The 16,662-nt window shown below is 44.8% G+C and overlaps 1 protein-coding gene across 1 annotated transcript; it reads left to right on the top strand.

Moving 5' to 3' along the window:
* Positions 1-350: 350 nt before the first annotated feature.
* map6a (microtubule-associated protein 6a) lies at positions 351-16,311 on the top strand (the record flags this gene model as incomplete). The annotated part of the gene is made up of 5 exons (XM_084564599.1): positions 351-1,057; positions 10,878-11,091; positions 11,782-11,996; positions 14,814-14,924; positions 16,164-16,311. 5 exons carry the CDS (start codon positions 351-353, stop codon positions 16,309-16,311), a joined length of 1,395 nt encoding a protein of 464 aa, XP_084420725.1.
* Positions 16,312-16,662: the final 351 nt, after the last annotated feature.

Here is a 16,662-nt window from a genome sequence, read left to right as displayed (position 1 = left end):
GGGATGCTGAGCAGGCGGGCGGGGCCGTTTTCCTTGCAGTGCCCTGCCGTGGAGTGATGTAGCAGGTCGTACGGACAGAGCAGACACTGAGGGAAGCAGAGCAGACGTCTGTGCGGTTGTTTTCTTTTAACAAATTCGTTCATATTTGCGCCACTGTAGCCGTTTCTGAAAGCACAATGGATTTACCTATTGACTGATCAGATTTAACGTCAACAGCATTGGACAGCATCCGTGGAGCCTGGCGCACGGACATCTTGATTCTCTCATATCAGGGTACCGGAGTGTGGACAGATAGGGTATTTATTATCCTTCTTTTCGGTTCTTGTGGAAATTGTGCTCCACACCTCACCATGGCGTGGCCCTGTATCAGCAGGGCGTGCTGCATGGCCCGCTTCTGGAACCAGCTGGACAAGGCTGACATTGCGGTGCCTTTGGTCTTCACCAAGTACACGGACGTCTCCGAGATGCAGCACATCCAGCTGCAGCCGCCGCTCCACCCTCCCCAGGGCCGGGTCGCCATAGAAACGCAGCCGTCTCGCGCGGATACCCGCGCCGCTACGTCGGTGCGGCCACCGCGGAGGTGCGTCTCCGAGGAGCGCGTGTGCAGCTCGGTGATGCGCGAGGACTTTAAGCACTGGAAAGTGCGACCCGAGCCGAGCTGTAAGCCCAAGAACGAGTACCACGGACCGGAGACGCCGTTCAACAGCGAGACCCAGTACCAGAAGGACTTCAAGCCTTGGCCCATCCCGAAAAGGTACGACCACCCCTGGATACCCAAAACCCCTTCGACCGGCGACGACCGCGCACTTGACAGGTCCAGGCACGGCAAAAAGCACGTGGTGCTGGCGGATGCGGACAGCGGCGTGGAGAAGAGCGCCATCGCAGACAAGGTGCAGGAGAAAGACCTCCTCCACGGCAAAGAGAGGAAAAAGCGGCCCAGTAAGCAAGAGGGGGAGAAGAAAGTAGTCCTGAAGGTGGAGGGAGAGGGCAAAGGGAGAGCGGTGGATGCGGTGAACAGACAGATCAAACAGGAGATTGCAGCCGGCAGCTCATACAAGTGAGTTCATATACTCTGCTGTCTGTGGTGTTAGGGATGACTAAGGTCCATGAAAAGGTCAGGGAGGTCAAAACTCTCTAAACTAGTCTATTAGGTCACCAAACTCTAACAAAGACTAAATATAGGTTAATTGAAGCCTAAAGTGTCAATGAAAACAGAAGCACTTAGATAGTTTTGGGACAGTGTGAAAGTGATGCTTCACACATTCAACACCATTAAAAAGAATTAAAGAATTTCATTATAAGTAGTCAGCATAGTCACTGAATTACAAAAAAAATAACAATTAGTTGTCAATATTACAACTAAATGATGCATTTTTAGCTTATTTTGTATTAGGGGCTGTGATTTTCACATTCAGATTTCTGTCACATACCTGTCTTGACTGTAGCTATGCCGTCTTTTAAGATACAAAACAACAGTCAGAAACATCTCACCTGCAAAAACAACACCCTTCTCCCTTTAAAGAACCCTTTTCCAGCGCAATCATTTTTATGCAGTGTAGTTGAAGGTCCTCATACCGACCGTTGATCAATGGGAGGCATTGCCGGAGAGGAAATCCTCCAAAAGAAGTGTCTGAAAGGTGTGTCACTGGTTGCATTGCAGTCCCTGGAATTGGGATTTTTCCTAAAGGACTTAAGGGGTTGACTAATAGAACATTATTCGTATTAACACTCTTGTTCTCATGTGGAAACATGAGAAGCCCATCAGCTTTTATTTTATCTGCAGAAGATAATTAAACTGAACGGTAAGGTGAAGGTGGAGTGGTTGTCAAACACTGTTGATGTTTTGGTCCACGGGGCAGTGTGATTACGCAATGTTCCAGAGGATGATGGGACATGGTAAATGGATGCACATCAAGTCAAGCATGTCCTAGTTGCCGTGCGCATGCCTTTTGTGGCTTTGCATCCTTTGTTTACATCATGTTAATGTTTGGTGAAGGCTGCTGGTTATGAGCACATGAGATAATACGTTTCACACTGATTTTTCTGCTTTATTTCCACTGCTGCAATAATCTGTTGGTGGACATTTAAGAGCATCCGGGGTTTTACCTTAAAAAGCCAGTTGAATACTCTCACTGTAAAACTGCCAGGTCTTGTATTTTGACTCAGCGTTGTCACAGGGTGCAGGTTTGCGGTTGTTAGAGGAAGCCTGGCTGAAGTGTGACTCGGCAGGCGGAGGTGAATGGAGCCGATGGGATCAGTGAGCCTTTACAGCTGTTTGGTGCCTGGCTGGCGTGCCGTTGTTGTTGAGCAGTCAGCAGGGTGCAGCCCAGGGTTATTTCCCCCCACATGGCATGAAGTGGCTGCACCGTGACAAGCAGGAGCCCAGTCAGCTCTCTGCCTCGCACTGCCAGCGGAGGCGCAAAGCAGGTCAGCTGTGGGTTAACGCCCAAGGACGGTGTGCAGACGCTTACACAGCACACTCACACATGTGCACACACACACACAAAAAGAAGTATGTGTTAGAGTATGATTGGATGACTCTTGACTTTTTCACAATAACAATAATTTCATGAAAATTGGTCCCACTGCTTTGAGATTCTGACTTTCCTAATATTGTGTAGGTCTCCCTTGTGCCTCCAAAACAGTTGTGACTCATCAGAGAATGGACATGGGCCTTCTGATGGTGTCCTGTGGTGTCTGGAAACAGAATGTTGTTAGTGGGGGCCTTTGGGTCCTATGGGTTGAGGGGAGGGGCCTCTGTGGATCATCCCACAGCTGCTTGATCAGTTTGGGATCTAGTGAATTTGGAGGCCAGGTCAACACCTTGTGCTGTTCTTCATGTTTTTTGAGTTGCCTGTGTCAGGCTGCATCCTGCTGGGGATGACTGCTGCCATCAAGGACAGGATACACTGATCTCATTGTGCTAGAAGAATATTCATTAGAAAGAAAGGATTTGACAGGATGACAGACAGTTTTAATGATATGGTGGATGACATCCAGTTCATAACAACTGGTACAGCCTTTGTTGCCGTCCTCTGTAAGAGGGGAGGAGCCACAGCAAATGAAAGGATATTCAAAAAAGGGCAAAATTACTTAGTCATGCACATGAATTATTAATAGGCAATCATTCATTATTAAATAACTCTCATTTATTCAATTTGATCTCCATCACACCTCTGGGCTTTCTAATACTGGCATGTAATCTTGTTTCACGTTGACATCCCCCACAAGATGAATCCTTATGACATGTCCTCTAGTGCCACCAGGAGCTTGACATTTTTGTTTCTCAGTAAAATGTCTCGTAGGACAACGGGTGGACTGCTTTAAAATCTGGCACACACGTTCAGGTCCCCCCGAGGATGATCTGTATGAACTGATTATCTCTTAACCTTTATATAAATTAAACAAACGACTCTCTCTCGTCAGTCTCAGGCTGTTGTACCATGCTGGGATCACAGCAGAGTAAATGGCAGCCACAGCGTTGCAGTTTCCCTTAGAAACTTTCCATCATTATTGCAGTGATTCAAAGCTGCTGCTGACCTTGCTGCTGCTGTGCTGTGCCCTCGCCGGTCGAGTGCTGAGTCGCATCTAGCAGCTAACATGTGGCGTCAGTTTCTGAGGACGTGCACAAGCTGCAGTGTCAGGATGAATCACGGTCACAGTTCTTTGAAAGATATTTTGTTTATTTCCACCTGTCATGTTTCCAGTAAGGTGACTATGGTGGCTTTTGACTCTCATGCCAACTTCATGCACTGTCGCCCTTCATTGCAAAGTTTCAGGGAATCAAGGTGTATCTGCAGCTTTCCAAAACAAAAATTGATGTTCAAGTTAATCCTTTTAAACCCCTGTTTTTAAGTCCGACCAAAAGTAAACACAGAAATGTAGCCACCTGGAACGTTAGCCACGTTGCTAACTGCACCGCAGTTTTGCCCCTGCAATTCAACACAAAGCCCCGCTCCCATCGGCTCTCTTTACTGACAAGGACACTCCACCCACTGTTTCTTAGAACTTTTATTCATCCACCGAGTGTTGTTGTGAGAGACTTGAAGACAACGGCTCTCTTTCTGTAGTGCACCTGAGAACATGCTAAAGGCAGTGGTTGTTCTTTGCCGCCAACCGCTGCGTTAACTGTTCCCTTTCTTGCAGCGTTCTCAAAAAACATCCTCCCAGTCCCGAGCCCCATCCAGCATTCATCTCACCACCAACTCGCCGCATTATGTTTGAATAACTCTCACGGGCAGCAGTCTTTGTTGGCGTTTGTTTCTTTTGCTGCACGCTCCTTCTGTGAAAGACAAAGGCTGTTCTTCGTCTTGTCAGCGTCGCGTGTTGCATTATGTGATGTGCGTCGGCTGTCACAATAGCAGGCTGCAGAAAGAACCGTCAAGAAAACGAAGAAGAACGGGGCTTGAGCGCTGGCTGTGAGGCAGGTTCAGCGAGTTCACTAATGCAGAGAGAGACCGGGCGATCGTGAATTTTTTATCCTCAGTTTATGTCACATATCATAGCTCAACATATTTCTCACAGCAGTTTTATCTCGGGAGCTTCTTCTTCCTCTGTCTCTCTCAGACAGTGATACACAATGAACTCAACATCAGCTGGCCTTTTATGTCACGTTTCCAGATACTCGGTAGAAGACAGTATATTGTAAAGGAGCCAATGGATTGTGGTGGATTTAAAGATGATCCTCTCAGGGAGTCTGCAAAGCGTCAGTGTGTTTCTACTGACAAGCAGTGAATGCTGAAACACATTCTGCTGCAGCTCTGAGACTCAGGCATGGAGGGGAGCTGGGAATATACAGTCAGTGTGATTTAATTGTTGACCAAACGTAATCCTCAGCCAAGATCTCAGCTGATGTTCAGTTGTCAGTTGTTGCATCAGTTCAGAGGTCTGACGTTTTTACGTAACCGGCCTAATCTGATTTTACGGTATTACAGTACGTTTATGGGGAAATATCTTCAGATTTGATCCTGGTTATGAATGAATTATGTAAGATACTGTAACATATTAAGCCTGGACCAGTGTTAACGTCTGACTTAAACTTGCTGCACTATTATTACATTCCTTCATGTGATGATTTGAAGTGTCTTGTAATGCTGTAATTGTCTGTTCATGCTGAGCCATTTTCTGAGAAGCTACAGAAAGGCTGTATTAGGGAGAGGATGCCAAGTGATCCCAGAGAAAGGCGGAGTATTGACCAGAAGCCAGGCTCTGACAAAGCGAGAAACACTGTTAGGAAGTGAAGCTCTGCTACAGTGCGTGGGCAGATCGATTCCTTGGATTACGGCGAGTGAAGCCGGCCAGCCCTTTATCTCTGACCAAGAGCTGGTGTAGAATTAGAGCCAGAATCACCATTAGCAACAACATCCCAGAAAACTATGTCACTGGTCTCACTTTGTTTTATGCAAAATTCCACATATGGACATAAATTTGCTCATTTGTATACTGTTAAAACAATTTAGTCTGTAAAATTCTGCATTAGTGTCTCATTTTCGGGTTATTGAAGTATCATTATATACTGATTTCAGAAACCAATGGTGGCAATGCAAGCGTCTCCCTTCTGGAGCAATGAAGAAAGACACTTTTATCCATGGCAGTTTAGATAGGGAAAAAGCATCAACATGCTGACCTGTTCAAGTCTGTAGTAGGCAGGCTGCAGGACACCAGGACACGTACAGTGTAGAGGGTCAGGTCACATACATCACCAGATTGTGTTGTAAACTGAGCAAACACAGTTTATCTTGTACACAGTGATATGAATAACCAGATTTGTTCAGTGTAACAGAATTTTCCTGCTCATCATCTAAACCAGTAAAAGCCTTACAGGCAGCTTAGACTTATGCGTTAAGTTGACGCAGAGGCTACGGCGTCATCGTAGACACCTGCGCAGAGCCTTCGCAGAGCCTAGCGCCATAGCCTGACGTGCACCTCCCCAGAAATGTAACTACGCGCAGCGCCGACACGGAACGCAAGAGCTGTGATTGGTCCGCTTGGTAGTAGCGTGTTTCCGCTTTAGTATTTCCGTCTGTTTCTCCATCTTTTGGATCAATAAAGAATCGGTAAGGTTAACTGAGGAGGTTTGGAGATACAGACAGGAGTGTAGGACAGAATATTGTGGCTGGTTCACTGCGTGGGTACTACAACATGATACCTCAACAACTGCGGGATGGGTTGCCAACATGTATTCATGGTCTCCTGGGGACGAATAATAATGACTTTCTCATGAATATTCTTCTAGCACAATGAGATCAATGTTTCTGTTTTTGTCTTGAAATATCTCAGCCCCTCTTACATGACTAAAATCTGTGGACTGACTAGTGGCTAGTGTAGGGAAGCACAGGTCTACATGAAGGCTGCAACCCATTAAGGCGAGGCCCTGCTTTTGTGCATTCTGGTTCACTTTCATGTCTGTCTGCGTACTTTCCCTACGTACTTTCTGCTCAAATGTGGTTTTTCCAGACTTAGGAACTATCTTTTTTGCATGGGTTTATGGCTATGTATAGCTGTATATTTTACTTTAAAAAGTGATGAATACTGCAAACATGTACTTATTTATTTATGTGTTATATTCCGCTGAGCAGTTTACGTGGTATTTCTGTTCTTCCTGTAGCTCTTGTAAGTCCTTGGGAGCTTTCCCTGCAGCCAAAGGCTTGCATTATTGATTAAGACTTTTAAAACACAGTTTTCCTTTTTTTTTTTTCTCAATGGGATGGATTTACAGAAGCTAATTTGAGTGACTTTTTTACCCTTCTCCTGGGTGGCTTTCTCTGATCTGCCAATAATGTCTCATTGTACTGTAAAGTGTAAAGACAGCTTGTGCAGCTCAACACAGTTTGATTCCGCGGCGCAGAAGTGTGCGCGTGTTTAAAAGCGTATCTCTCGCGGCTGCCCCACTGTGAGCGGTCCAGATTGTACCATGTAAGAGCACGGCTGTGTGAAGCTCAGCAGTGCTGTACCCTGGCGCGGTTCCACCCCCGTCCGTGCCAGCATTCGTTCGTAGAGATAAGGTCTTTCTCCGAGCGTCCCCTCCGCCACAGCGGGTCAGCGGGGTCAGCATCCAAAGCAGCTTTAGTGACACAGGGTGGAATATCAGGTGGTGTGACAGTACAGCCTGGGATGCTGATTTCATTTTTTTTTATTATGATTGTATTATTGTTGTTATTTTTATTACATCTATTCATAATGTAATTTATTTTTCAAGCAGAAAACACAATTCTCTGGTTCCAGCTTCTAAATGATGAAGCTTTTCTGCAGGTGACAGTACTCAGATATGGTTTAACGATACAGATACACACTCTAGATATGGCATAGATAGCGCATCTTATCTTCCTGTGCATGTTTCACCATTTGCTGACAGCAGGAGCCTTAATGTAAAACTATTAATTGTAGGTGATTCCTTTGTTGCTCTGTGTATTTAGTATCTATGGCAATGTAAGTCACTTGACTAATGGATGGATGCTGGACTGTACTCTAAATAAGGAAAGCAGAAAACAAACTCAGATAGCAACATGATGAAGGCAAGATAGTTGAAAATATTGTGTTCTGGAGAGGATTTGTGCAACGTGATATAACGTCTCACATGACGCGAAACAAAAAAACACAACATCTACAGTCAAACAGAGAGGTTTATCTCAGTGTGCTGCACCTAACACTGTCAATGAACCACTAGTTTCTTTGTTGCTCCTAAAAATGCACACATCTTAACACTAATTGAAGCTATAGCCGTCTATGTCTCCTTAGCTCAGTGGAACAGCCTCACGTGAACCTCACCCTGCTGCGTCTTCACATTTATTTTGTGTGCAGCAGCTAGATGCAACTCCGCGACACGACAGCCCCTCGAACCAAGAAACCTTTTCTCAACACGCAATCTTTTAAACACGTACCTAGTACACCCTGGCCTCAGAGACACAGGCTGTATTGTTGCCCAGTCATATGTTCATGAATAGCAGCGGTGTTTCACACTGTGAATCCTGTCTGCACTAACAATCTGTCTCTTTTTCTATGTTTCTGTCATACACACGCCCTGTGGTGGCACGTTGGGGGGCTTTATCCCCTCGGACTTGGACATGGTTGTGTAACCTGCCTTTGCATCGCGGCTTCTCGGCCCATTCGAGCGCTGGAAGTGGACTTCAGCCCTGTTACGTAACGCTCTCTTTGTGATTTCCACCTCTCCCCTGCGCCACCGGAGGAAGGGACGCCTGTATTCAGCGGCTATGTCCCTGTCATCAGCCTTTGTGTTGTAAATCGTTTGCTTTTCACATTATGGTGAAGTGACATTTCATGCTGTGGTTTCGTTTGACACAAGGAGCTGCTTAAATGTTGCCTGACAGCTAATTAAACCTAAACTAATTATATATTTATAACGAGAAGGCGTCAAAAGCAACCTTTTGCAAAGGCTAAGATAAAATACTTGAGCAACTTTATTTATAGCATATATTCCTGTTGGGGTGGCAGCATTTGTCAGCATGGTGATATATGTTATGTTTCAGTTCTAATTAGCAAGTGTCAACGTGCTAATACATTAAACTAAGATGGTAAACACTGTATCCGTTTACCTCAACATACTAGCAGTGTCCTTGTGCGCATGTTAGCATGCTGAAGTTGGCATTTAGCTCTAACAAAATCACTTCCGGTTACAAGACAGTGCAGTGCCCAATCTTATCTGAGTCCTTCAGTGCAGTGTAGAATAAAAGTAGTATCTAGGCATGTATACTTCCTGTTAAAACTGATGATGCAAGGAAGTGAAGATGCAAAATGATGACGATGATGAATAAGTGTCACTAATCTAAATGTAAACTGTTCAGTACAGTGTTATGAAGTAGAAGTAGTAATGAACAGTTGAATGGTCTTGTTAGTCTTGTTCATGCTATATTCATCAGTTGTATCAACATACTACTAAGACAGAAGAACCACATACTTATAAACTAAAGAATAAAAAACAATAAATCCAGGACTGAGCCTAACTCATCACACAATCTGTTGTTTTTGTTTATCAGCTCATTCCTGCGTGGTGGTGTCTCATGACAACCCACCCCGAGAACATCTGAGGTCAGAACCCAGCTTTCACACTCGTAATGTAAAATCAGCTTGGCTACAGATCTCACGGCTCCCTGCCTCAGAGCTGTACATTAGAAGATGCAAAGACACTGGCTCGCGTTGTCTCTGTAGCTGTTTTCCATGGCTTCTCGTTATCGATTGCATGTCTTTCGGTACGACCTGGGCTTATAAATTCTTCTAATGGGGCTGCGGTACAGCAGCATGACCTTGTCTGCCCCTCGGTCCACACTCAGCAGCATTGCCTAATACAGGGTTTTTCTTCATCGACACAGAGAACGGGAACGTGTCACTGAGCCTCGACAGCGCTTGTGTTGGTGTTTAGCGTTTGCCCTGAGCCTTAATGGGTTTTCACCGGGGCCACGGGGTACGACTGATAGATGTCCTCTGACTGGAATAACCCAGAGCGCTTTGTAATAAGCTGCCTCATCTCAGCATCCTGTTGCAGGACACAGGTGAAAATTCAGCAATGTCAGTGGGTGTACACTTTCATTGATGAATAATACATCACTGTTACTATGTGCAAAAGTGCTAGTTAACCCGAAACTAGAGAAATCAAGGCATGGAGTTAAAATTATATTATACAGAGCTATACACTGAGCCAATAGCCCAATCCATGAAGACAAACAAATTAAAGATAGTGATTTATATATAGTCTTCTTTTAATAACTGCCCCATTTCTGTTTTTTTAACGAGTTGAAAGTGGTCTTCAGATGAAAACCTCTTTCTTCAAGACAGCAGCATAAAAAGAATTCAGTCATATCACAGTGTCTGAACGGAGCTGTTTTCTAAAGCGCCACCTGGTTTCACAAGGCTAACTGAGAACGGTGTGATGGAAAGAAAATGCAATTTCAGGGTTTCTGTGAGCAGAGTTTCAGTGCTTTTCCACATTCCTGACAATGAATTGATGGCGGTACACAAATAATCAGACACAACTTACATATTGATCAGAAACTATTTGTTTAGGTCATTCTTAAGCATAAGATGGCTAATTATTTTCTCTTGTTCTGGCTTTTCACTCTCAGGTTTTGCAACGTTTCTTTAATAAATTTAATATCTTCAATCCTGATCATACAAAACAGGCAATTTGGTGGCATACGGTTGAACTGTGATTGCATTTCTGAAGCAATAATACAGCTGGTGCATCTGTAGCATATGGTATCTACTGTAGCTCCGATGCTGAGTAATGCTGAGGGAATACGGCACACTGCAGAGAGAAATAAAGGGTAAATGAGCGAGAAGGAGCAATGCAGGGTGCTATATTAAAGAAATGACCTTGATGTGCACCTTGGTGTTCAGCCGCGGCGCTCCTCTGTAGCCCATACTGTACGTTCATACAGCTTTAGATGTAAGGAGACTGAAACTGAACACATGCCGCAGGCCACCCGCTCTGTGGGAACGCCACACTGCTGACCTTCTTCAGGACTGCTGTGTGAGGACTACACAATATCACACCATCAAACTGTGCTCCGTACCTCCTCACGCCTACAGTGCCTCTGAAAATAAAATGGGTTATTTTAAAGGTGAAGATTTTGTGAAATGCGGTAATTTGCTTTGTTGAAACCGGTAACCTAGCTGTGTCCATAGAAGGAAAAAAAACAAAAGCCATTTGTGTTTCTCTCAGGGAAAAAACTGAAGTAATGTGCTGGGTTATTCCTTGACTGTGTGTTTGACGTACTTGAGTATCTCCATCTTCTGCGGTTGTACTCTAATATTTAACAGACAGACGTGAGGCTGGTATCAGCCTTCTCATTTAACTTTCATGAAAGCAGCTGAGACCTTAAAAGCCAGTACGTCTTCTAACGATGTCCTGTTGTTCCACGCAGTACCGAGTTCAAGGCTTACAGAGATGTGAAGCCGGTAAAGATGATCCGGGCCAAGTCCACGTACCTGCCACCGGACGAGAAGACGAGCCTAGAGACGAGCTACAGTGCTACGTTCAAGGGACAAGCTCCGCTGCAGGCCACTGATAACAAGGCCCTGGAGAGGAGGAGGATACGCAGCTTGTACAGCGAGCCTTACATAGACCCCAGCAAGCAGGTGAGAACACACCGCACTCTGTAATATGGTGTTAAATCAGTAAAAACAAGGGGAAAGAAATGAGAGCAGGGGACGTATTTACACCGATCAGCCACAACATTAAAACCACTGACAGGAGAAGTAAACAACATTGACCATCTTGTGACAATCCAATGTTCTGCTGGGAAACATCTGGACCTGGCATTTGTGTGGATGTTACTTAGACATGTACCACCGACCTAAGCCAGACCAGGCACCCCCACCCAATAGCAATGATGCAGGGTGCAATCTGACACAGACACACACACAAAAACGGTTTAGGAACAACTAAAAAAAAAAAAAAGAAAAACAGCAGAAGGTGTTGACCTGGCCTCCAAATTCACGAGATCCCAAACTGATCACGTACCTGTGGGATGATCCACAGAGGCCCCTCCCCTCAGCCCATAGGACTCAAAGGCCAGACACCACAGGACACCCTCAGAAGGCCTATGTTCATATTCTGATGAGTCACAGCTGTTTTTGGAGCCACAAGGGAGACATACACAATGTTAGGAAGGTGGTCATAATGTTATGCCTGATCGGTGTACATTACTGTAATGCTGTGAATTATTTTTCCATGTTCACCTCATTGCACGACACAGTTTTGGATATGAAAAGCAACAACAGGCATTTCAGCTCAGGAATCTCTTTTCCGCTATCCGACATCCGTAGGTTGACAGGTATAGTGCCCCTCGCTCTAAACCCAAAAGGCCCGGGGCCACAGCGGCAGGCCAGGGCAAGCCAGTGAAGAAAGCCAAAGATAAGCAGAGCGCCGCGCTGAGGGGCTCCAAGAAGACGACCTCGGAGAACCAGAGCGAGAGCCGGCCGGCGGTGGGGGACAAGGAGAAAAGTAAAGAGATGAACAACAAACTGGCTGAGGCAAAAGAGTAAAAAATCATTTATAGCACTACTTCTTCTTTTCTTTCTTATGTTTTTTTGGGGGACAACAAACACAGAGGCTGCAAAATTGATTCAAGGTTCTCGTCTCATCTTTCTCTTCTTCCCTCTTTGGTCTCTTTCTCCTTCTTTTCTTCATTCTTCTCCTTTCTCTCTACCTCTTGGCTTTGTTTGTACAATAATACCAGAATAAGACATCGGGTTTGAACATGACATGCCTTCGCTCCGCCCGCCTCACGCTACATTAGATCGCCATAGTAACGAGTGGGCGGGAGCATCCTCTCCTCTCTCCCAGCCATTTGATGCCGCCCACCAACCCCCACTCTGCTCGCCTCCATCTCCAGGTTGCCATGGCTACCGGCTGCCTGGCTAGCCAATGGATGGCTCTTGTTGCATGGGCCCAGTGACAAGCAAGTCTGAAGGGTTGGCTTTGATCAACTGAGCAGATTGCTTTGTTGAGTTTATCAAGGATTTGGGTCTTTTGTTTTCTCTCTTTGTAGAAAAAAAGTTCACCGAATTGGCACTTTGGAAACAAAAAATAATAAAAAATGAAGAGCAAATCTGAAAATCTTTGATAAATGACCCGCTGAATGTCTGATCCACGGCTTGTTTTGTACCTGCTCTGTTATCTTTGCTACTCTGTTGTCTGTTCACGGTGCTCAAACTCTGCATTGGGCAATGTCGCCATCAAAGCTTTGTGAAATGTGATTTTGTGATCAAATGTCTCATTTTGAACTAAACCCTGTTGTACGCTGCGCTAAATTGTCTTTAATTTATCTATGGCAAAAAAAAAAACACCTTGTTTTCCCATTCAGCATTTGTTCCCCTTTATATGTACAGCCAACAAACCATCTGGGTCACGCTAAACCGACTATGCGTTGAACACCTGTCATAGAGCAATCCCACTGAATTAGATTCCCCTTCCATTACTACGCCTAACATTACAGTAACAGCCTGTCTCAGGATCTGAGTTCAGTGGAGCTGTTTGGAAAATGTTTGTGTCCATCTGCCACGTGCACGGAGCTGTCAGTCTCACTGGCTCGGTGTAATCACCTCCAACAGGACTGATGCACCAATTACTGTGTGTGTTTGCAGCAGCAGACACACACACACCTCCTTTAAGCCTTTTTGTTGTTATTATGCACTCTGTTGAGCCTGACCGTAACCAATGTGATCAGTCTGCCGTCGGACGATAGCAGACGGCTCGTATCGCCTCTTAATAGCACTTCACCTTTAAACAAGGAGCTGTATGGTTGAAGCACTGAAAAATAAATTAGGAACAGTTTACTGCTACATGTAACATCAGATGTTTGTTTTTTTTCTCTATGCTAATATGTTTTTTTATTGTGATATAAACTATAAGGGGAACAGAGAAGTGACGTTCAGCGTAATAACTGATTTCTCCGTTCGTCACTCTCTGTTTCTGAATGCTCGCTCTGCTTGTGTTTGTCCGCATTTCAAGGCCAAACAGCATGTTATTTTGATGGAGCTGGGTTCACTCTGGATTTATTTTTGTCCTCAGCAGGATGTGTTGGAGAAAAGGGAACGTGAAGTAAGTTGTACTGTAACTGTTTATCTGTTAGACCCCGTTATAACCTCCTTTGTACATATATATTTGTCTATATATGATAGCAGGGCTACATGTTGGCTGAGGCCGACTCTACTCTCAGTCCAAAGCATCCGGCTGCTTTCTTCAAGTCCTAGCGTCTATATTTAGAGAGAGACACTTTGTTATAACTTAGAAGAGCACTGTACAGTCTTGTCACGGGTCAATCTATCGTTGTGCTCCGCTGCAGCCCCCCCCTCCCACACATACACACACCTCGCTGTTCTCATTAGCCCTGCCACTCAGCATCTGATGACTTCTCTGTTTTCTGTCACGTCCGAGACAGCAGCAACCATCACCACCACCACCGCCGCCGCCGCCGCCGCCATGTCTATCCAAGCTGAGCACGTGCCCCATCCGGGATGAGGGCCCGACTCATTAGCATTTTGCAGCCTTTGGTTGGGGGGACGTTTTGTCATGTAACACAAGGGAGGGGGCTTGTAGGGGCAGTAAATGTAAACACCACACACCCGGTGCTATCTTTGTGATTATTAGGCAAATAAGGATAGAAAGTATGGTGATGAAAGTTATGTCTTGGGCAAAAAAAAAAAAAAGAAAAATAATAATAATAATTCTGTGACGTGCTTGTGTTCTATCTGCTTGCTCGTATTTAATGAAACATCACGAATAAATGCAAAAAGCAGAAAAAGCAGTGTCTTCCTTGCTTCATTTTGTTAAGAGGAGCGGTGAACGATCAGTGGTTGCAGGTGTCTGTCAGCGTTTCTCCTGTCCCAGTCTTTGTCTTTGTGACGGACGACATTTATGAAAGAAAAAAAAAAATCCACATGGAAGAGAACTTCTTTCTGTGCTTATCCAGGCCTGCGCCGCATTCTGGCATGAGCTCTGGCATCTTTTCCTGAACCCTGCACGTTGCCCTCACGTGAGAACTGAAGAATATATTATTATTGCATCGTGTCTCAATATATTCCAAGGACTCATCAGGTTTAGAGAGCAACATGCATGTGAAAGGATGTCCGGAAACTTATTCCAGAATAAGATGTCATGTGCTTCTTAGTCCACCAGTTAGTGTGCAAATGATGCAAAAATCAACCACATACTGTATGTGTGATGTTACACTTGCTGAGATCACATTGTCTCTATAGTCTGGTGTCATAGTTGGAGTATATGAGGATGTCACATTTGGATGATGCTGTGTCCAACCTGTACTGTGCTAATGAGTGACATTCTGATTCATTTGAAGGGTTGTGCTAAAACAGTACCACTACATACAACTCTGCCAGCCAATCCGAGATATTGGCTGGGTGCAGACTCTAAAGCAACACCTGTGGGGCTGTGCACTACCCAATCCCAGGTAATCGATCACAGGAGCAGGGGAAAGAAATAGAGCCACAAATGCCACTCATTCCCATTCATACATGCTCATAGAGTTGTGATTTACGTTTCTTTTCTATTACAGTGGCACAGTTTTGTTTGTTTTTCTGGTGAACCACCACATTATCTCTGGTCTACTCCCCTCTATATTTCTCTTCCATATGGACACTAGAGTAGGAGGGTGCCTGCCTGCCTGTCACATCCTACATGTAAGGTTCCTTAAGGCAGCTTTTCTTAAGGAGGCCTCAAGTTTAGCATAGTCACCCCCAACCATTCTTGACCCAACGGCTGTAACACACCCATGTTTACAGCAAATTGCATGAACAGATCGTCAAATTATCCCCCCTCATTCATGAAGCACTCACGTACATCTAGTGGACATGCACTATTTAAGAACACATAGCACTTTGCATCTCAAAACTAAAGGTTTCATGTTATGTGCACATGTTTTTCCATGCAACAATCAGTCCCTGAAGCATGCTGCCACTGTTTTCTGTTGGACCTGCAATCCGAGTTTATGTTCAATAATTTGGTCTAGGCTTTGCACTCTTATCTAGATTACGTGTTCTGAGTGTTAGCACCGCTATAAGCTGAGGGGTGAGTATGAATGGAATGAGGGAAGCGATGCTGCTTTGGAAAGAGGCATTTCAAAGGAAATTGTAAGTGCATGTTAATGATCTAATTTGTCCTCATCGTGTATTTTTTATTTTTTTTTTCACTCAAATGTGATTTGGATAGTTCCATTGAGCACTGCATCTTGTAGCTGTTCGTTTTATTTAAAGGACACCCCGAGACCCTCATTGCACTACTGGCATTGTGTAGTTCGTAAAAGGCGCTGGGGCTAAATGAACGGGGCTAAAGTGTAGATTGAAACGAGCGGCTTGAATTGATCTAAATGCAAAGCTGTGCCATGCATCATTGGAAATCAGTATTCCAACGACGCAGCACATTTGATTGTCAAGTTTTCAAAGACTTACTTCATGATTAGGTACTCTCCAGTTTCCAAATTGACCTTAGGCATTGTTACGTAATATTTGTGGCAAGCAAAGAAGGCTGCCTTGTTAGCATATTTTAAGTTTTTATATATGTACACTCTGAAATGAGCGGTCACAGGGTGCTCACCTCAGCTCAACCCGATGATTTCGCCTGAGAGAAATGCCTCATCATGTGTCTCTTTCTGTCTCCTCCTCCGCTACCTTAACCATGTGCTGCCTCCTAGAGATGCTAAGGACGAGGTTCTCCGACCCAGTCATCATCATTCCCAGGGTGCTGCTGGAGGAGAACCACAGCCACTGCTGGAGAGGGACGAGCCTCGACGGAGCGGGGGAGTCGTACGCTTTGCCCTAGACGTGAACCAGACTGAGTAGTTCTGCCTGTGCGGACGGAGCCTGACACGCCTTTACACGGAGACTGCTGCTCTGTACTGTAAATATTTGGTGATTAAGGAGGATTAGAAAAAGATGGGGGGGAAACACACAAAATATAGATTTAATATTTCTGCTATCCAAAAGGAAATGCACATATTTGAAACACGCATGTTTGAAACAGCTCCTGACTCAAAGGTCACGGCTGTTTGACCCACGGCATTATCGCAAAGGTGCTACATCATTTTCTGGTTTCATGCATTTTATTTTGAAGGAATATGTCACTATTATTAGTACTTATACCACACCATGAAGTGCTTAACAATTACAACAACATAAAAAACGGTACTGTAT

Source organism: Chelon labrosus (genome assembly GCF_963514085.1).
Source record: "Chelon labrosus genome assembly, chromosome: 17".
NCBI classification, from domain to species: domain Eukaryota; kingdom Metazoa; phylum Chordata; class Actinopteri; order Mugiliformes; family Mugilidae; genus Chelon; species Chelon labrosus.
Note: the sequence above shows the minus strand (reverse complement) of the source record. Positions and strands in the feature narration are given on the sequence as shown.